The sequence below is a fragment of the Brachypodium distachyon genome, chromosome 1, assembly GCF_000005505.3.
Source record: "Brachypodium distachyon strain Bd21 chromosome 1, Brachypodium_distachyon_v3.0, whole genome shotgun sequence".
Classification (NCBI taxonomy): Eukaryota; Viridiplantae; Streptophyta; class Magnoliopsida; order Poales; family Poaceae; genus Brachypodium; species Brachypodium distachyon.
The window spans coordinates 14,332,940-14,353,901 of record NC_016131.3 but is presented as its reverse complement, the minus strand read 5'-3'; the positions used below and the strand labels follow the sequence as shown (position 1 = coordinate 14,353,901).

General features: G+C 47.2%; 3 protein-coding genes across 4 annotated transcripts; 2 read left to right on the top strand and 1 right to left on the bottom strand.

Annotated features, from left to right (window-relative positions):
• Window positions 1-3,785: 3,785 nt before the first annotated feature.
• LOC100831186 (transcription repressor OFP1) lies at window positions 3,786-4,951 on the top strand. Its single transcript, XM_003559746.4, has one exon. The coding sequence runs from the start codon at window positions 3,923-3,925 to the stop codon at window positions 4,715-4,717; it is 795 nt and encodes a 264-aa protein (XP_003559794.1). The 5' UTR covers window positions 3,786-3,922; the 3' UTR covers window positions 4,718-4,951.
• Window positions 4,952-6,893: 1,942 nt separating this feature from the next.
• Window positions 6,894-11,179, top strand: LOC100829566 (alpha-galactosidase 3). Of its 2 annotated transcripts, none has more exons than XM_024457567.1 (15): window positions 6,894-7,287; window positions 7,391-7,449; window positions 7,814-7,870; window positions 7,962-7,996; window positions 8,296-8,399; window positions 8,490-8,571; window positions 8,740-8,798; window positions 8,899-8,964; window positions 9,055-9,138; window positions 9,228-9,292; window positions 9,402-9,484; window positions 9,941-10,031; window positions 10,310-10,368; window positions 10,456-10,596; window positions 10,866-11,179. In XM_024457567.1, exons 1-15 carry the CDS (start codon window positions 7,085-7,087, stop codon window positions 10,971-10,973), a joined length of 1,296 nt encoding a protein of 431 aa, XP_024313335.1. In that variant the 5' UTR covers window positions 6,894-7,084; the 3' UTR covers window positions 10,974-11,179. The 2 variants fall into 2 exon arrangements, with proteins under 2 accessions (XP_024313335.1, XP_003562450.1); XM_003562402.4 differs by having other exon boundaries at window positions 6,903-7,287; window positions 8,499-8,571.
• Window positions 11,180-14,007: 2,828 nt separating this feature from the next.
• LOC100830879 lies at window positions 14,008-20,962 on the bottom strand. The gene is made up of 12 exons (XM_010231263.2): window positions 20,833-20,962; window positions 18,468-18,653; window positions 18,115-18,207; window positions 17,808-17,990; window positions 17,622-17,724; window positions 17,349-17,531; window positions 16,153-17,243; window positions 15,894-16,049; window positions 15,451-15,731; window positions 15,248-15,364; window positions 14,546-15,118; window positions 14,008-14,443 (listed from the first exon to the last, which is right to left on the bottom strand). Exons 1-12 carry the CDS (start codon window positions 20,959-20,961, stop codon window positions 14,329-14,331), a joined length of 3,210 nt encoding a protein of 1,069 aa, XP_010229565.2. The 5' UTR covers window position 20,962; the 3' UTR covers window positions 14,008-14,328.

Below are 20,962 nucleotides of genomic sequence, written 5' to 3'. Positions count from 1 at the left end.
TCGTGGTCGTAGGCCCGCGGCCGCCGCCGCTCCTCGGCGGAAGAACCACCAGCCGGCGTATGAAGGACGTCCAACAGCGACAGGGTTGTGAGCCCCGGAGCGGCGTCGACGAGGGCCTGCAGGCACCCTTCTTGGAGGAAGCAGCCGTGCAGCTGCAGGTCTGTCAGCCGTGGCAAGGCCAGCGTCGTCGTCGTCGTCGGTGGCGGTGAGTCGAGCTTGCAGCGGCGCAGCTCCAGCACACGGAGCGTGGCGGCGCACGGCAGGTAGGACAGCGGCGGGCCGTAGTGGTACGAGTACTCACTCTCCTCCTCGCAACTGATGCGGAGCTCTTCCAGCCCGGCCACGGCCGGGTCGGCGAGGAGCGCCGTGGCCCGGCCGTCGTCTTCCGGGTCGGGCTTCCAGGGCCTGCCGCTGCGGTAGGCGCCGATCTCCAGGGAGAGCGTCAGCCTCATGATCAGGCCTCTTTCCCCGCCGTCGCCATTGCTTCGTCGGTATCCGCGGCGGATAGGGCTGCCGGGGCGGCACGAGCGGTGGCGGAAGGCGGCGTGGGCGTGGCTGAAGAAGGCGTCGTACTTGGGGTCAGGGGAATCGTCGTGGTAGCGGTAGGGCCGGCTGTCGAGGTTGACGGCGGTTGTCTGGTGCCAGAGCGGGCGCCAGCGGCGGGAGAGCGCGGAGGTCGCCGCGGCGTCCTTTGCTTCCGCGAAGGAGAGGACGCGGTGGAGCACGGCGTCCGGGAGGACGGAGAGACGGTCGGCGGCGGCGGCCATCTTCTTCGTGGTACGTGTCTCGCGATTGGGTTGGGTGGATGGATAGATCTAAGGACACCAGGTATATGTTGGTTGGAATGATCTGAGTCGGTTTGGGGTTTCTGGGTACAGGATCGAAGGGGAGTCGGTTTGTTCATATGTTCTTGCGCTTGCGTCGGATTGTATCCCTTGTCCAGAACGATTTGTTCTGGATTTCGGCCCAGATACCCAATACTCGTTGTGTTATTTGCTTGTGGGCTTCTTGGGCCGGTGGGCGGTCGGGCCGGCCTTGGCTACTGAATTCTTCTCCTGCCATCTCGTTCATTATGCGATCCAGGTCAAAGATGATTATGTGTATTTTCTCCAAAAAAAAGGTGATTATGTGATGTGAGCCACTATACTTGTTCTAAAAAAAAATGTGAGACACTAGACCTTTTTTTTTTCAGGACGAACAAAATAAATGCTCCTACAATTAGCACATCGGGGACTGGACACCAACGGGGCCGTAGTGCTGACTGATGCTTCGTGGACGCTTCTGTCTCCATGGACCGTGTGCCAACGAACTCGAGTTCTCACCGTGTGCCACCGTGCATGCAACGTACGTACTCGCGTAAAATACATCGTTTTTATATGGTTTGGCCCCGTCACGATCCAAATAGATATCGAACGGTCGGTGCCGGCCAGTGACCGGCCACACGCGTCCATGCCGCCCCGCGATGGAACTCTCAATTCATCACAAACCGAATCGCGTCCCTGCGGTTGCAACCGTACCGGGCCGCCACGCCAGGCTGCAGATGGAGTGAAGGAACGGAATAACGTCGCATTGGATTTGATGAGCGCCGCGCGTGCAACGAAATAAGCAGCTTTAAAGCCGGGGCCGTGGTCCGGCACCGAACGGTCCGCCCATTGCTAGCCGGTCCCCGTATAGTACGACGGGATCATACGCTATAGCAGTGCGTACGTGGACGCCAAACATTCCTTCTGTCCGGCCTTTCCCTTTTCCCGGATACACACTACGTACATGGTCCTCTGTCAGTCAGTGTACTCCATCTCATCAGCACAACCGGTAGATTTTGTCACACCAAAAAAATGATGCCAGTCGGCCACTGATCATATATACTTACTACGGAGTACCATTAAACACGACTTTTGTATCGCTCTACTTTTGTATTTTGCTAAGTTTACTTTATATATCCAGATGTAACACGAAGAAGAAAAACGGCCAAGTCAACATATATGTCTTCTTAATTACTTCTTCCTTTCCATCTCTCATGCATCGTTATGTGGTGCGTCGGCATGGCGATTCAGTACGTACTGTAGATTACTCGCTGCATGATCATTACTGAAAACTTTGCCCATCATTTGGGTACGTACGAAATTAACACTGACGGCGTTGTTCGAGTAAGATTTTGTAAAGCGGCAATCATGGCGCACTGGCCGCCTCACTAATTTTTCTTCCCCTTTCTTCTTCCATCCAATCGATATACTCCATATATCAATCGTTCCGTACCTAACAGAACACTACCACAATCTTAATTTATACAACCATCCACCTGCCTAACTCCAAAGTCTAGCTAGCTAGTCAGCTACATGTCCTCGTGTACTCACATATTCAAGTCCAGGAATGTTGTTTTCTGTCTACTTCGATCTTTAATTTGATCTCCCCCAGTTCATGAGTTGTCGCTATTCAAGTCCAGGAATGTTGTTTTCTGTCTGCTTCGATTTTTAATTTGATCTCCCCCAGTTCATGAGATGTCGCTGGTAGGCATATCTATCTAGTACTACTAGTAGTATCTATATCCATCTAAGCTGCATCCGCTGGCTAAGCTTAGGCCGGTGGTTGCTCGATGGATCCCCGCGAATCTGCGATCCTAATCGCCAATTTGGCATGCACGTACGGGTTACGGGTTAACTGGCTGATGTGGTCTGCAATCTGCACTTGTCAAGTCATTACAGGATTGAGATTAATCTAAATCCGTAGCTATAGCTAGTGTCCCCACAACCACTGGCAGAATGAATTCCGACCGTGAGATGATGATATAAATCATGAGCGCGATCAAACATGCGTGCCGCCGATCGAATGATTAATTCCTCTGCTGGGGATCAGTAGAAACATGATCAATTTTTTGATTCAGGAACATACAGATGCAGTGTACTTTGATCTGTTGGAATTTGGAGCTTTCTATAAGAAGCTCTTTTTTTTTTGCGAAAAAGGTTTCTATAAGAAGCTGGGCTTCAGTAATTAACTAGTGTTGGATCTGATTGCAGGCGGCCGCGCAGGCATATCTGAAATTCTGAACATCCAACCTGTACTGCAGGTTCATCTAGCTAGCCTAGCTGATCACGCCATTTCTGTTGAGAAATCGACATCAAAGCAATCCGCAGGTGCATGCAACTGTGTAGAGCATCTCTAGGTGTTTGTGTTGGCTGGCTGATTGCACTAGTGGATCAGCTAGTAGATGTTCAAAGTTGTGTGCAACGCATAGCTAGGCTATTGGCTTGCCCCCACAGGCCACAGGAGGACCAAAGCATGCAAACCGGTGCATCGATCATCCATGGGTGCGTGGTGGACCAAAAAGCTTTGGACTTTTGGAAAATCTTTGAAGAAAAGAGAAAACTTTTGGAAACGCTCAATGTACCCTGTAACCTGCAGGCACCGAATCATAGCTGCCTGCCTTGTGTCATACTCTTGGTAACAATCAGCCCACCTTCTGCTACGTACATTAGACCTGACATCCAGGTTTAGTCGTCGCAGAGATGGATTGGACAAGATAAAATAAGTACTCCTTCCTTCCGTTTGATAATTTTTATCTCAAATTTGTTAAAAAATAGATGTATCTATTGTGTGTTTTCGGAATGGTAAACACACAAGACCCGTGCCCTGTTCTGGAACCGCTCATGGTACTCCCGTCTTCACTTCAGTCCCCACAAACACAGAGACCTCGCATCGAAACGTTAATTTTGACTTTGTGCCGTGAGCCTGCAGCAAGTATAATACTCCTTTCTTCCAACAAAATATGTCTAAACGATTGTTACGAGGTGCCGTTTAGACTTTTCCACCGCTGCTCCTGTCTGTCCTCCTCTGCCTCCCCGCGGCATGCTTTCCCGCGATAAAAAGCAACCGCACAGTCCAAACTAGTCCAGAGCACTCCACACCGCCTTCGCACCTCATAACGATGCCGGGCTCCTGGTTCTACAGGCTGCGCCGCAAGAGAAGCGCTGCTGCAGCTGCCGCCGCCGCCGATGAATCGGCAAGAGATCTCGCGAGCAAGCCGCCGGGAAGCGATCGTGCTCCGGCGGCGCCGTTGGCGGCGAACAGAGCGTCCTACTACGTGCCGAGTGGAGACCGTCGTGGTTGCACCGGCAGCACCAAGGGCGGCGGCCATGGCCATGGCAGCCACCCTAAGGTCCGGGACACGCGGTTCCCGCTTAGCCCGCAGCGGCAGCACGCGGACATCGTCTTCGACGTCGACCGCTCCAGCTTCGGCCTGGTCAAGAAGGCCATGCCGATGCCGATGCCGATGCCGACGCTCCCGGAGCTCGATCTCAAGCTGCGGCCCATCCTCACCAGGCCCGCCGCCACCAGCCCCTCGGACGGCGTCGCGGCATCGCCGGCCATGTCGCCGACGGCCAGGCTCATGCGGCGGCGGAAGCTGAGCGGCGGGGGGAAGGGGATGAAGGAGCAGAGGCGTCCGGCGTGGCGGCGGTGGCTGCGGGAGAGCTTGGTGGTGGTGAAGGAGTCGGCGGACCCTGAGGAGGATTTCCTTGCGAGCATGGCAGAGATGATGATGATGGCGGCCGCTGACGACGGAGACGACCGGGGACTGGAGGAGCTGCTGGCGTGTTATCTAGCCCTCAACGCCGCCGACCACCACCGCGCCATCGTCGCCGCCTTCCGCCGCGCCTTACTGGCTCCTCCACGGCTCCACGCGACCATCGGCCACGGCCAAAGCAAAGGCCGCGAACGCTAGTTAATTAGACTCAATACGTTCTCGAATCTCGATCGGCTGCTGCTACGAGAGTAAGGTCGTGCAATATACCTGCGTTCAGTTTTTTCGTTTTTGGAACAACTCTGTTTTCTGTTGTTTGCCGATGATCAATCCGTTGATGCTATTGCTGTGCACGCATGGATCTACGCATGGACGCACCTGTACAAAATTCTGTTTTTTCAGCTTACTGAATACTGATGTCTGATAGTACTACAAGCTAGGCGTGCGTCAGGTTACTTGCTCAGTGTTCAGATTTCTTCAGATCCCACGTGCAATCTGCTGATGCTTCAGCCTCCAGATTTCTTGGTCTTGTGCGCTCATGATCAACAGAAAGTTCATTCTTGGAGGGAAAAAAAATAATAGTACAGAGTCCACAGTGCCACAGATGACTAAATTAAAAAAAAAAAGAAGCCGCTTGAGCATTATCTGCCCACTTGGACGGTGCTACTTGCAAAAAGAAAGAAGAAAGGGAGAACATCCTTTGCGAAAAGAAGAAGAAAAGAGATGATGGGCTTATCCTCCCTCTCGAGTCTTGACAGCAGCATGCTACATGCAAGTTCTTTCGCCCGTGCTGTGCCTGCACTGCTGTTATCCTCCAGTCCAGGAACTCCAGGGGTACCAACTGAAGAAACGGACGCCCAGAAAACCCCCCTTCCTGCCATAGCCATGCATTGCATTGCATGTCGATTGATGTGTCAGTTTCCCAGGACGCACACACGGGCTTATCTGCATGCATGGGCCGCCTGCTGATTTTGCTAGCTGATGGATGCGTGCATGCAGCAGAGCCAATGGATGATCCTCCTGGGGCTTGCTGTCTGTCATGTCCTGCAAATGCCAATGGGATCGGACAGGACATGGAGCAGGAGCAGGAAAGATGAGACCAGCATCGATCTGGACCCCTTTCCCTTTCTCGTGCCCAGCCCCAGTGTGGCTGCTAGGCTGCTGGAGTAGCTGCAATGAGCAGCAGAGCTTGACGACTTTTCAAGGTAGACGGATCCACTCAACCAAATAATGTTGTCAACAAGAATACTGACCCAGAAGTGCGACGTGAGGTCACCGGGGCCATGCGTGGCGCCGTCAGCTTCCGGTGCCAAAAATCGATCGATCTGTCCGGGACAGACTACAGATTAGATAGCAGGTCATCACTCATCAGGAAGCTATAGCTAAAGAACAAGCGCAACGTACAAAGGATCTTGCAGTCCTGCTCTGCTGGGTTCTGACGTGAACCGTGAACGCGGGGCTGTCTATCGGCCCACTGGGCCTCTTCTGCGGAACCTTTTATTGGACCGTCACAGGGCCGCTTAGCGCCAGCCCGTTACTAGCCTGCAGCGAAATCCAGATCGACCTGTCAAGCAGCACCAAGCATAATGGGCCGTTTGATTTAGTGTGTGCGGCAGAAGCCCATTCCGTAAAAAAGGGAGGTAGTGATTCTATCAATCGGCCCATTTGTCCCGAGAGCGGGCAGCCTCTTTGATGATTCGGAACCTGATTCGAATATGCCATGTCCGTGTCAGTGTATGTACGTGCTTGGTTAGCGTGCAAGCCATGACCCCGAAAGAGACTGATCTGATCCAGTAGTAGTACTACAAACGGGACCTGCTTTATTTAGAAACGTTGAAGCAAACATTGATGATCAGAAGCAAACATTGATGATCAGAACAAGATGTGCAGGCCGGTGGTATGGCACCATCACCATTAGTTGTATAGTTGTACCAGTGTTCTCTCCGTTTTCAATAGTTGTATGTTCATGTTTGTTTTAAGTTATAAGCTTAGTGAAATTCGATTAAATTTATGTAAAACTATATCAATATCTACATGAATAAATTATGAAGAGTACGATGAAACTAAATTGGTGTTGCAAATTTTATTGTATTTTTCTACAAAGTCAGAGAAGTTTGAATTATGGCAAATGTACAACTACTTTAAAACGGAGCAAGGATTGTAGAAACTTAATTATCAGTGTGATTAATGTCACTCTCCGGGCGGCTAGCTGAGTAAGTAGATACGTGTAGATCACAATCGATCGGATAATATAATGCACACGGTAGCGTGCATCATGTATTCATGATCTTTCTAAATTGTGGCATAAAAATTTCATCGGCACATTTTTTTTTTGGAATAAGGAGCAAGCTCCCGATTTCATTATCAGTGTGATTTCATCGGCAGATTTGTCAAAGCACAGAGTGGATAATGCATTAACGCATCTGTCAGTCAGACAAGGGCTCCACGTGCCGGCGGCTGAAGTAAACAACCACTAGAAGGCGGCACGGGCGGCGTCGGGGAGCGGCTCCGAATCCGGAGGAAGGGCAGCGGCAGCGTGCGCCGAGAAGCGTCGGGAACGCGGCAGACATGGCGATGGGGACGCCCCGCCTCCCGCTCCTCCTCCTCCTCATCTCCCTCGCCGCCGTCCTCTCGCCGACGGGGACGCTGGCGGCGGCGGCGGCGAGGGGCATCGCGCCGCTCGGCACGGCAGCGCTGCGGCGGCTCTACGACACCTCCAACTACGGCAGGTTGCAGCTCAACAACGGCCTCGCGCTCGTGCCCCAGATGGGGTAATTTCTTCCTCTGCTCCCCGCTAGCGCGCATCTGCTGCTGCTGCTGCTGTTCTGCCTTGCGCCTGCAGTCTGTTTGTAATTAATCGGTTCGCGCGCGCAGGTGGAACAGCTGGAATTTCTTCGCCTGCAACATCAACGAGACGCTCATCCGCGAGACAGGTTCGACCGCCTTCCCCCACCCCGGATCCCTGTAAAAATCTTCTCTGTTAAATCCGCAATTCCCCATCGCAATCGTATTTATTTCATTTTAGGGTCTGTTCCAAGTTTATATCGAATGATGCTTAGGCACACATTGACTTCATCACAAGTGCAAACTGCAGAAGCACTGTAGTAGACCACAAGAACAGTCCAACAGTGCCACATGTTTACAGGTAGCCACATAGGCATACGACGCTTAGGCACATTGCCACGTGTTTGCAGGTAGCACTAGTGTTTGTTTTGCCTGTAATGCCGTTGTTTGGAGTCCAGAGCAGAGTTTACTCAGACATCATGTCAAAGTTTTTCCCCTCAACTTTTGTGACAGCTGATGCATTGGTCTCGACGGGGCTCGCTGATTTGGGATACAACTATGTAAACATCGGTACATTACTTGGCTTCACACTACCTACTGTTGGCCTAACATGAAGTATTTTTTTGTGTTGTCTCTAATTGTGTTGGTCCATTCTTTTCAGATGATTGTTGGTCGTATGTAAAACGAGGGAAAAAGGTAATCCGGTTCATACTCCCTACCATGATTTTCCCAACTGTATTGTGCTTTGATACATGGTCATACTCTGTTTGGGAGTTTAAATCTGTATGTTTTTTTACCATGTAGTATGATGTTAAAGCTTAAATGAGACGATTACCGCATAAAAAGTAACGATTTTTTCTCATGTTGATGATAACTGGATCCGTTCCCTGTGCATGTGATTTGCGTTGTGTTAATCTCGTTTATGCCTATAAAAATACACACATCATGAGTACACCTGTACAATTTTTTTATATATATTTTCCTGTAACATGTAGGATCAATTGCTACCTGATCCCAAGACTTTCCCTTCTGGAATCAAATCACTTGCGGACTATGTGCATGGAAAAGGTCTAAAACTTGGCATCTACTCTGATGCCGGGTAAGCAAGTAGTCCAGCTATAGATGCTTTAAATTGCTGCCTTTTATGGTTTTTAATGTGTCATGGTTAAGAATAATTCATATCAGTTAGACCTTTCAGGGTATTTACTTGTCAAGTTCGACCAGGATCGCTCCATCACGAAAAGGATGATGCATCCCTTTTTGCTTCCTGGGTATGAGCTAGAAGCATTTTTACAGAATTATTGATGTATAGAAGAGTTGCTGCACAACCTGCAATAAAAATTTGAAGAACATATTTTTGGGTGTTCTATCTTAACTATGCATTGAACACGAAGATAATCCAGTAATATATGACTTTGTGATTTTTTTTTTTGGTCCAGGGTGTTGACTATCTAAAGTATGACAACTGTTACAATTTGGGAATAAAGCCAAAGGAAAGGTATGGTCGCATGTCTTCCCTTTGTCTCTGCCACATGCTTTACAGAACAGTTTCCCTAATATATAGTGCTAAAGTTTGTTCCATGATGCCATAATGTCAGGTATCCTCCAATGCGTGATGCTCTAAATACAACTGGGCGCCAGATATTCTACTCTCTGTGTGAATGGTACGCCAGTTAATTATTAGGAAAGAAATAGCAGTTGTGGGTCGTGGTCAACCTCCACCTTGTTGAATTTAGATGTGTGTTCTCTGATAGGGGCCAGGATGATCCAGCTTTATGGGCTGGCAAAGTTGGAAATAGTTGGCGTACAACAGATGATATACAGGATACATGGAAAAGGTGATTCATGCTATTTCCTGAAACGAACAATAAAGAATCTGCAGATGTGTTGCGAAACTGACTTATCTGTTTCGTGTGTAAAACACAAGCATGACTGACATTGCTGATAAGAATAACAAGTGGGCATCATATGCTGGACCAGGTGGATGGAATGGTAACTATGTAGTGAGGAATACAAGCTTTCTACTATTTCTGAAGTTCTGGTATTGAAGTGACCAAAGAATTCTCTATACTACTAGTATTGAAGTGACACTGTTTTGCAGATCCGGACATGCTGGAAGTTGGAAATGGTGGCATGACGTTTGCCGAGTACCGTGCACATTTCAGCATCTGGGCTCTCATGAAGGTAACAGTTCACCAAGTGCATTTGTAATCACTAGGATTAGGCCAATGGTTTATGGTTTCCTTGAATTCACTCCTTCTGTTTGTTCTGTTTATGGATCAAGAAGAAAGCTAAAGAGTTAATGAAAAAAAAATATTTTTATGTCCTGGCCTTCAGTTTGAGATAACGCCATAGAGAAATGTAGAACGAGCATAATTTATTGGGTATGAGTAACACAAATTGGTGCAGCACTAATAGTTTGGATTCATATGTTCTCAATGGGTTAGCTTATAATAGTGTCAAATTCTAGGAACATTTCGTGAAACATATATGATAAATTTTACAATCAGTTTTTCCTTGCATATTATATTACATATATGCATAATGCTTGTAAAACAGGAGCTCGTTGGTGGATGCACAAGATCTGTTATCATTTTAAAATGCGCTGACTAGTGAATGTCCTTCTTTGTCATGTCTCAGGCACCTCTGTTAATTGGTTGTGATGTCAGAAATATGACATCAGAAACAGTGGAAATATTGAGCAACAAAGAAGTAATTCAAGTAAATCAAGGTATTACTCAAATCTTGTCCTTGTAGGTCTCTCCATAACATATCCCCATGTAGAAACTTTGAAGCAATTTTTTGTGTTGGTACCACTTCATTCTTCTCAACACTAAGGTGAACTTGGTTTCTGGAGAAAAACTTCCATGCATGCAGTTAGTTTGCTGATGTACATATTCTGCTGCAAGATTTCTGCCATATTGGTCTATTAATTAACCATGACCAATCGAATATGCATTGTTTTAATTATACAATTCACCAAATTAAATGTGTTCTCTCCCTCGACAGATCGTCTTGGAGTTCAAGGACGAAGAATTTTAGGTCAAGGAAAAGATGGATGCCGTGAGGTGAATTAGCTGCTCCATGGAATTCAATTCGTATATTGAACAAGAAATGTCAAACTCATAAATCATAATATTGGCAACTGCTTGCAGGTGTGGGCTGGCCCCCTGTCTGGCAACCGTTTGGCTGTTGCTCTATGGAATCGCTGTTCAGCGACGACCAATATAACGATGAAACTGCCAGCTGTAGGCCTTGATGGTTCATCTGCTTATTCTGTTAGAGACCTGTGGAAGGTGAGTTCGGCTGCCCCCTGTAATAACAAAATGACACACATTTTGATAAGTTTTTCTTTAGAAAGTGGAAGCTCCACATTTTGACAAGTTTTTCTCTAGAAAGTGGAAGCTCCACATTTTGATAAGTTTTTCTTTAGAAAGTGGAAGCTCCACATTCTGATAAGTTTTTTCTTTAGAAAGTGGAAGATCCACATTTTGGCCCTCTAAATAACCATAGTTACACACTTGAACTTACGTTGTTACATTTTCTGCATGATGTGTTTCTCCAGCATGAAACTCTATCGCCGAATGTGGTAGCAACATTTGGAGCACAGGTCAACGCCCATGACTGCAAGATGTACGTTTTTACACCCGCCGTCAGTGTTTCCGCGAGTTGATCAGAGAAAGGGTCAAAGCCACACTGTATAAGTATTACTACTACGATGTTTATTCCAGAAATAAACTCGATTAATGATAACCCAGCATCAATTCCAGTTCCACCCCAGTGCCGAAATATGCATCCTTGTGAAGAGGAAATGATCTCGTCGTACGTTTGGAAATCTGTGTTGTTCAATACAGGCTGCAGCCTTGATGGCCCCATCTATATACGCTGTTCGGTACAGGGTGCGTCCGTGCGTGTTGTGTTGTTCAAGAGTACTAGTACTTGTTTGGCTTGTGGTATAGCCGTATAGGCAACTTGTTATGGGCTGAAACAGCGAATCATCTCTCCCAGTACATAGCCGAAACTAAAACCTGGATAGAAGTATAGAACAAGTTCTAGAAAGATGATTGCTATGGGCTGGCGGTCAAAGAAATTCTTAATTCAGCGACATCAATGGTCACGGTCCTTCATGAAAGCACGGAATACCACGGATGATAAAATTCGTTCGTAATGATTTCTCTTGTTCTGGACTACATATGTCTTGGTCAAATTGAGCGGCAGTGGCGAATGGCGGTGACGACCGAGCCTGAGCATCATTTGACAGCGGGACAACAGCAGTAGAACGGCAGTGGAGGCTGGCCGGGCGTTACCCAAGGTTGCAGCGGGCGACCGAGCGCGTGGAAACCGTATGTAGTGGTGGACCTAGATTTTGATTATTGGATGGAGCAAACACTATATTTTTAATATTGGTGGGGCAAATACACAACAGTTCTAATTTTTTCAGATAATTTTTATCGGTAAAAGAAGGATTTTCAAAATTATTGGGTGGGGCGCCCCACCCGAAAACCCAACTGGATCCGCCCCTGGGCGCATGGAACATACAACAGCATACTGTTGCCACATGGCCCATGAAACACACAAAAACATGACCGTGGATGTGAAGCACAGAAATGACAGAGATATTGATCCCAACTACTTTTTTTCCCCTTAAAGTTAAGCAACCGCCATACAATATAGCACGAAGGCAGTCCTAATTTTTTTTTGGAATTTTCTGCGTTTTCTATTTTTTTTGTTAGGTAAGAGACACAATCTTGTACTGGTTGCATCTCTCCCACGGCTGTTGATAAAATGTATGTTACACACATGGTTCACCCATGTATCACATGCATCTACTTGCATACCTCTAACCGTGATTCAAAATTTGAGTAAATTTCATGAAACCACAGTTTTTGAGGCAATCTTCTCACGGATCTCTTATTTTTGCTAATTTGTCCAAAGTAACCGATTTAGGCGCTCTGACAGTTACTCTTACATGTCGGGCCCACCTGTAAGAGGACAGGTCGGGCAAACCCGACCCGATAGCCGTTAAGCCGTCGTATTCTCTCCCTTGTCAGTCAAGGTCAGGACCCCCTTTCACGAACCCTCATCCCCCATTCCTTCATCTGCAAAATCGAACCACTCTCATACCTCCTAACCATGGGGAATCGGCGGACTCACCGGTGAGACCGTCGCCCGCTTCACCCTCATCCTCGCGACATACCCCTACTGCTCCCCGCCGTTTCTCGTCGCCGCTCCCAGCTGACCGTCTATGGCTTTCTTTAGCCTGGACATTTCTTGTTCAAGCAGCAGCCTGTGAACCATCCCTTTCTCTCTTCACCGCAGCCGCCACCTTTGAGCTCCAATAACGTTGTCCCCTCGCTTCCATCGATGGTTCAGGCTTCGAGCCCCAAGGGGGATCGATCTACGCGGTGGAGGCGGCGGTGACGTGCGACGACCGGTCCGGGCACATGCGGGAAGTGAGCCTGTGAGCGGAGGACGGCGAGGTCGGAAGCGTGAGCGGGCCAGACGCGCTAGAGGTCAGGGCGGTGGCCAGGGCGGCCCCGCCGTGGCGGCTGTGGCAGAAGAGCGCGAGGAAGGAGTGGAAGGCGAGGTTGACAGACCTAAGTGGTTGTGGACTAAGTGTGGTCTTTTCTATGTGAAATGTATGTACAATCATTTATCTGACAAAGGGCCTGCCAGATCTTTTAAACACTTTTGAAAGGGTAAACTCTTTCAAGATTAAGATTTGGCTTTGGCTCATTTGACATGATGTCATTTGTTGTTGTTGTTGTAGGACACCAATAGGTACATGGGGTATCTAATGCACGATGATTAGAGCGTAAAGTTGGTGTGTACGGCCTTGTAACGAAAGTCGTCGTACACTTACGCGAAGTTGGCATACGATATTTTTTAGTAGGTTCCGTCTACCCGTGGGGGGCGTGGCCTAGTCCTACGTTAGGAGAGTGTTACGAGTTAGGCTCCCTTGAGCTTGGGTCGAAACGAGGATCCGGTTAGGATACCCTCAGAGGTTCTCAAACCTTTCACTTAACGATGAGTCCGAGACGGAACGGGGCTCCTCATATATACTCACAACTAGGCTCGAAGGAGCTCTAGCCCTCTCCCCTTGAGTCTATCCAAGCGGTGAGTGAACAATACATGCCACCTCTTGGGTGTTTTATATAGGTTAGGGTCCATGACAAAGTCCATTGCTACCCTTGGTGACACGGAGAAAGTAGAGGCAAATGAGGGAAAAGAAAATCTTGGTCCATATCTTTATGGTGCACCAAGTGGACGAAGCGTGTAGCTTTTGGTCCACCATAGACCATAGGCTTTATCCCTTCATCCTTTTTCTTTTTGCCTTTAGCCGGTTAGCCCCCTGCACATCCTTTCTTTCTTCCATTTATAGACTATGGCAAGGAGACTTGACTTCTTTGATTTGGCTTGACTTTCTTTGACCATGTCCGGTCGGTTGTCTGCTGAGTCCTTAAAAGTGACCGTTCGGAAAGTGGCTGTTTATGGAGAGATATGGTTCTTTTGGATGTTTAGCCGTTTCGTTTTTGTTTGTTATTTCTGCAACAAGTACTATTCTGTTTTTTTATTACTTTCCTGCACCTTGTTTAACTTGGTTCTCCATTTTATGAGGGAGTGCGGCCACTTTTGCGGGTGGATGAAAAAAGAAAATGTGAAGAACACAAATGACAAAAGTGCTGTTCCTAATTACTTTTATTTCAAAAAGTTAAACCACTGACATATAGCATAGTACAAAGGGAGACCTATTTTTTGTCATTTTCTACATTTTCTAAAAAAAATTTGGGTTGTGTGAGAGACACAATCTAATACTGGTCGCACCTCTCCTACGGCTACAGATAAAAATGTAAAAAAGGCAGGAAATTATTAGAGTATTTTACAACACAGTTACACACACATGCTATTATACGACAGGATTCAGACTCTTCATGCTGCCGGACGATGATCCTCCCTCGAGCAAACATACAACACACCAACCAGTAATCAAGCGTCCCTTGCACCATCCTTAAGCCCTACGACTACAATCAGTTGCAGCGGGCCCCAGCTTTGAGAGGAGGGAAGTCAGCGTCATAGCGGGCCCCAGTCTTCAGCGGAGGGAACTCCGCGTCATCCGTCAGTTTGTGCTGCCCATCTTCAGTCCTGCAACACATTCCATTGACAGTGTTATCTGTTATGCATTTGGAAAGATGACCAAATTAATACTTACTTTATCACCAAAGTGCAAGTGGAATAATAGTCTACCTGCATTGGGCCGTGGGCCTTGGGCTCTGCACTGTTGTAGAAGTGGCTTCAACACCGGGCCTTAGGATCTTCACAGCCGGCACAGTGGCCTCCACGGGCCTGCTCTGGGTCCCATTTGCACCCGGCAGCAAAAGGCACTGAGCTCTTTTGAGTGTGGGCTCCACAGGCTTGATTTGGGCCGCGCCCATACTGGGCCTAAGGCTCTGAGCAGTTATGGCAGTGGCCTCCACGGGCTTGACTTGGGCCTGACCCGTGCCGGCCCTAGGGCTCTGCTCGGCCCAGACAGGGGATTGCACGGGCCTCTTGACAGGAGCGGTCAGGAGAGGGAATTCACCGACGAACTTGAGAGTCTCCGAGAAACGGCCCAGAGTTCCAAACTCCAGAGCCTCCTCTTGCAGCGCTGGGACAGACTGGATGTTATTACCCTTTGCGGCAGCCGGTGGGGAGGAGGACCGGCGGTTGCCAAACGCCGGGAGGCTTCCACGGCCGTTGAGGACGCCGCGGACGTTATGGGGAAGCGCCAGTATTGGTGGACGAAGCGCCGCCGGCGTTTTGCCGGACCCGTTTTCAGACCTGGACGGCAAAGCAGTTCATCGTCAGTATAAGTAAGAGCTTTTCGAAAATGATAAGTAAGAGCTTTGGTTGTCATTTGTCAATGGCAATGTCAATGTCAACGATGTTCGTGCTTGAGCATATACATACCTTTGTTCTCTGCTGTTCATAGTCTTCATAGTCTGGCTGGCTGGTGGTGCCTGTTTGGCTCCACGGTCTGTCACTAGCGTTGGAAGACGGAGCGTTTCGCTCGACCCATTCTCAGACCTGACAAAATAGTTCATCGTCAGTATTAAGGACTTTGGCTGTCAATGCCAACGACAGTGTTCATATTTGAGCAGATTATCGCATACCTTTGCTGATCAGCCTTGCTGGTTGGTGGTGGCACCTGCAGTTTGGTTCCACAGTATGGAGGTGCTTGTTCCTCGGAAGAAACGGAGCCTCCTTCTGGAGCGAAGCTATTGCCTGAAGAATCATCCTGCTGTGGATTGCCTTGGTCCATCAGCGCTTGGTCTGTCCCATTTCCGGCTGCCGCATGCTCATTGCTGGAGTAAGCTTGATCTTGTTGCCTCTGTCTTTGCTTCCTTGCTTTATCAAAAAACGCACGTTCCCGTTCCTTGTGATAGTCATAAGTCTGAAAGAACAAATATGGAATTAGGAGCCAACAACAGAGATGTGTGTATGACAGTATGAGCACTGTACTGTACTACATGCTTTCGTGCAGCTTAATAAAAAAACAGAGCAAGATTTTAAACCGGGAACATAAGCTAACATACCATGTCCCCAGGGTTCTTACCATTTTGGGAATGTACGTGCCAGTTCCACGTGTCTTGGGAACATCCCCTGTCACATAAGACCAAGAAACATGATAGGTCTCTGGATCTACTGGAGAAGATTGATAGCATGCCAACCCGTTCGATAGGGTATCCATTCCAGAGGGCAACGACAAACTCTGCGCGTAAGACACAGAAATCAAGTCAGTTTGTTGAAAATAGAACAGATTCTAAAACAGAGCATAAACAAGAAAATACCATGTATGTGCCAAGGGTTCTTACCATGTTGGACATGTAGGCGGCAGCTCCATGCGTCTGCGAAGCCTCCTCTGTGTTGCAGTACCAAGAACAAGAAACATGATAGCTCTCTGAATCGGCAGCATGAGATGGAGAGAGTGACCATCCGTCGACGGATGGAATATGCGGTCCATAGAACGACTGATCAACTGCATCAACTTGGACCTGAGTGTGTGATTGCTGAGGAACATATGCTGTGGTGCTGTGAGAAGCATAGACTGGAGACAAGTTCCTTCTGTCTGTATCAGCGGGAGAAGGTAATGCTAGCAGTGGGGGTCTTGCATCAGTATTGCACGAGGAGCGCAGAGTTGGAACTACAAAAGAGTCCTCATTTATCAGACCAGCAAGAGATGCTTCCTGAACTGACTTGAGGAGCTCATCAAACAAGGCCTCCAGGTGATACTGAACGTTCCGAAGGCATCCCAAGTGCAAGCCTAGATCTCCTGAGAGTTCCAGCAGATCTGATGGTGAGAAAGGAAACGGTGACAGATTTTCTTGATGGACATCACCAGTCTGATTTGACTCGGTAACACACAAAGTATTTGCCTGAGTAGCGGCAGCCAATATATGGTTCTGCATCATAAATGATCTACAGACGGATAAACCTCCCCCTGTTGCGCAGCTACCACAACACTGCTTCATGCTGCCGTTGCCATTCTCTGGGTGTGAGGATGAGTGGCTACTGAAATAGGTTGCATCACTGCCACTGGCTCCTGATGCCATCCCGTAATAACGAGCCAAATATTGCCAGATTTTTTTCTGACAACAATCTTTGTAATCAGCCAGAAAATATCCATTTGAACTCTTATGCAGATTTAGTTCCTTGTCAGGCAGTTCCAATGAATTTTCAGGTTCATCTTCATCATCATCCATGTAATGTGGTTCCTTATCAAGCATGGGATGGAGCAAGACACTACTGCATCCAAGATCAGTTCTTTGTCCCGTTCCATGTTTCCTCAGCGTTCTTGGAAACAATGCATAGATTCCGACAGGAATAAGTTCTGAAGGTAGCGTGAGAATTTGTCTGAACTTTTTTGCACCTCTAGAGAAAGATTTCCGTACGTGAGGGAAGGTTTCTGCATAGATTAGCATATGTTTAAAAAAAAGGAGTACCATCCATTTACCATTCAAAGATATGTACAGACAGAAAACAAAATGATGTAGATCTTTGTTCTTCTCACCTAGGCTGATGCTTCTGCCGAGATTATTGTCCCCTTTCAGTGGGTCGATTATGTTCAGAATCTTGGGGCGAAATTCTGGGTCATGTCTGTCAGAACCTTTTGGAAGTACAAGAAGTCTATCCGATGAGGCACTAAGGGACTCCTTGCCCAGCAATAATTCATCATTTGCGACTGCAGGTTCAGCTGCCAGTCACAGAGATCTTAATAATTGCAGAAGCGATTACATACAAGTGATTCCCATAACAAAGGAAAATAGTACACTGTATGACTCACCGGTAAAGTTGGCCAGCGAAGACAAGGGGACAGGACCATCTAAAGTTACGCAATATTTGCCCCAATCAAACTTGCTATAGTATTCCAGAAACATATACAAGGCCTGTTAAACACAGAAGATACGTGCATACATTTTAGTAGGTGGATCTTGTAAAGTTGACCGCAAAAAGTCTTCCAGGGAATTACCTCAAAAGGGCCATGCAGAGAATTGTGGAACATATTAAATATGTAGAGGATTAGGATTTCCAACGCGTATGTAGATAATAGCCACTGATCAGATCCCTGTATCCTGGCTTCGTTGTAACACCAAGCCTTTATTAATATGATGCTCCTTTTAAACAAATGATCCTTTCCAACTTCGGTGTCAACCTGAAGCAGGAACATACACTTGAGTTCCTTATCCAGTTTACACACTGTATTATCACACTTGCCGGGTGTGCATTTAAGCCGAAAGATTTCAATTGGACGGATATTTCAAATGAAATCTACATACCAGCTCAAGAAAACAGAGTGTGGAGACCCCACCAATTTGGTTGAAAGAGATGTCCACATCAATATTGGCAATATTACATTTGAAGACCTTAACCTGGGTGCACAGACAATGGCAGTAAGTTTTGAGACTTTATATATTGAATGATATCAGTACCATATAGTATAACCATATAAGGAAATGGCAAGGAAAATAACATAGTTTAATCTCCTTTCCCCACACATGCAGACATCAATTTGGAAATGGATGAACCAAGAGACCATGCATGATGAGTAGTGAGAAAGCAAGGAAAAGGTCAACTATTTTGGGAAGTAAATGACCAAAAGAGATGCTGAAGTATAGCAAATAAAATGAACCTGAGCATCGACGTATCTCCGACTCTCTAGTACAAATTCAGCGTCAGTGTTCTTTTCTTCAGCATTAAGTAAATTGCGCACGTCATCAATGATAGTACTGTCCAGAGGTTTATGCGTAAGTATAGTTACATCAATATCCCCATCAGGGAGGTAGGTTTTCAGTGGGACTGATCCATATGTAAGGACCTGTATTATTTAGAAACACAAAAGAAGCACCGGTCAGAAAACCAGCTGCGCATGCACCCGTAGAAAATTGAAGTAAATGGTGCGTAAAACAAGTAATATGAGTATGATTATTACTTTTAAAAAGAATAAGAGTACTGTAGTCACGACTAAAATATTAGCTGTCAGATGAAAACCTATTAAAATTCCATCAGTTCCACTCTTTTGACAGCTAAAAGAAAAAAAAAGAGCAAGGTGAATAAAGAGGGGTTTTAGTCATGAAAATCATTCTGAAACTGAAATAAGGCACTTCACTGGATCCAAATTTCCTGATGGTTAGCAGCAAAAACTGGTAGAAAGCTCAACAGTTAGCACCCAGTTTCCAGCACTAAACCACTACCTAGTTTTTTTTTTAAGATAACTATAGAGGTTGTCAACATCTGTCCAGGAGTAGACTGTTAATGCCACAAGTTAGAACCTTGCTACTGACATTGAAGGAAGATTTGGCATTTCAGAAGAGAAGGATACACACACCTGAAAACCATTTCCTCTCAATAGGACAAAGTAATAATAGCAATTCAAGGGGGCATTACCAGCATAAAAAGAAGAACTCGATCGAGCAGTTGCTGACAAGTGCAAGGAAGCAACTCATCAGTAATTGAGTACGCTCCCTATTATGCGGATGCATTACATGCATAAGCCACGAACCACCTACCAAATCCGACTTCCAAAACAATAAAACAATGACAAGCAGAACAGCAAACATGCAAAATTAAGGACCACATTTCCAGATTTATGACTGGTGGGTACAGTGCAAGGAAGAACTTGCTACGAAAACCAATAATAGTACACCCCATTCATGCTAAATACAGATATAAACTGGAGTTCTCAGTCGTAGCCAGAAGGTTAATGCAGCACATTTGGATGCAAGAATGTGGAATCTTGTCCCTTCTGAAAGCTAGCTCCTGGTGTCCACACTGACCCCACAGGCCGGTAGCTATATAGGCGCAGCATGCATGCAGGTGGAGAAGATTGCACCACAAGGCCCCCAGCATGTGACGAATCACCCAGGAATGCAACGAGTTCAGAAGGGAGTTTACCCACGCATGCAAATGTACTATAACAGGCATAAAGTGCTAGTAACATGGAAGCACTACCTGAAAATTACCTCTGAAGCTGTAACATGCCGTCATGCATTTGGGATATAGTACTACTAAAACAGGATTAGTGCATATATGCATATATAGTTAGAGTACTCATATATGCGTGCAAGTACATATGGATCATGCATGGCATGCATGGGACAGCGACAGGCAGAGAAAGGCTTGCAACTTTTCGAGTGTTTGTATATGCAAACGGACGCGTCCTAATCACCCGGCCTAAAACAAGGTGAAAACAGCCAGTGTCTACGCCGGTAAAAGGGGGGGGGGGGTCAAAAAAGTGAAGCTGATGTAAGCACGTGACTGATGGCTGAACCAGTAGAAGCAAAAATACTTACTGTGCTCGATCTAAATGCATGCTTAGAGCCTTTGACTTACTGCTAGATGATGCATGCCACTTGGATATATAGCTAGCTACACGCACATCACTTGACTTCCCGAAATAAAACAAACTGGAGCAGCAATTCGAAGTAGTAGAATAAGACTGATCGATGACTAGAAGTTAAAAAAAAAGTTAAGAGGAGGAATAAACAAAGACCAGGATAAGAACAGGATTAGAATCAATTAATTAATTAGCAGGCGAGTCCTGACCCAAACGACACGAAACGGAAGCCGAGATCGATTAGTCTAATCGAAGAATCAGTACTATTCCCCAAGGAGGACCGATCGAGCTAGCAAAGGCCGGTGTTGCATGGATCGATGGATCCTGCTCCTTCTGCACCAGGATCGAGTTGAAGAAAACGACACGCCAAAGGAATTAAGCTAAATCGGAGAAGAGAACGAAGTAGAAAAAGCCCGAGACAAGCTTTAGACGCGGCATCCCGAGGAGGATTTTGCTTCTGGTGGGGCTGGACGCGATCGAGCGGAAGCAAGAGCTACACGAAACGGAAGGCGCTCTTGTTCTTCTTCTTGTTCCTTTCTGAATAAGGCGATTTAAAAAACAAAAACAAAAAAAAAGGCCAAGACGGCGGCGAGGAAGAGAAGAGCGAGCGGGCCCCGGCCCGAAGACACCGCGACCGGAAGAAACGCGCGAGGGCTTTTACCTGGCAGCCGAAGTTGGTCCCGATGAGGCGCCTGGCGTGGTCGGTGACCTGGCGGCGCCGCCGCTCCGCCTCCTCCGTGGGGAGCAGGCACCGCAGCACCCCCGCGGCCGCCGCCTCCGCCACCCGCATC

What these genes read in the sequence shown, in the direction of transcription:
- LOC100830879 (XM_010231263.2), bottom strand. Translation starts at nt 20,961, where the DNA reads ATGCGGGTGGCGGAGGCGGCGGCCGCGGGGGTGCTGCGGTGCCTGCTC. An exon ending in CGGCAGAAGCATCAGCCTAG is followed by an intron (nt 17,244 to 17,348) that starts GTGAGAAGAACA and finishes TAATCTATGCAG; the next exon opens with AAACCTTCCCTCACGTACGG. An exon ending in GCACGTACATTCCCAAAATG is followed by an intron (nt 15,732 to 15,893) that starts GTAAGAACCCTG and finishes TTGTTCTTTCAG; the next exon opens with ACTTATGACTATCACAAGGA.
- LOC100831186 (XM_003559746.4), top strand. Translation starts at nt 3,923, where the DNA reads ATGCCGGGCTCCTGGTTCTACAGGCTGCGCCGCAAGAGAAGCGCTGCT.
- LOC100829566 (XM_024457567.1), top strand. Translation starts at nt 7,085, where the DNA reads ATGGCGATGGGGACGCCCCGCCTCCCGCTCCTCCTCCTCCTCATCTCC. An exon ending in CATCCCTTTTTGCTTCCTGG is followed by an intron (nt 8,572 to 8,739) that starts GTATGAGCTAGA and finishes TTTTTGGTCCAG; the next exon opens with GGTGTTGACTATCTAAAGTA. An exon ending in TGGACCAGGTGGATGGAATG is followed by an intron (nt 9,293 to 9,401) that starts GTAACTATGTAG and finishes ACTGTTTTGCAG; the next exon opens with ATCCGGACATGCTGGAAGTT.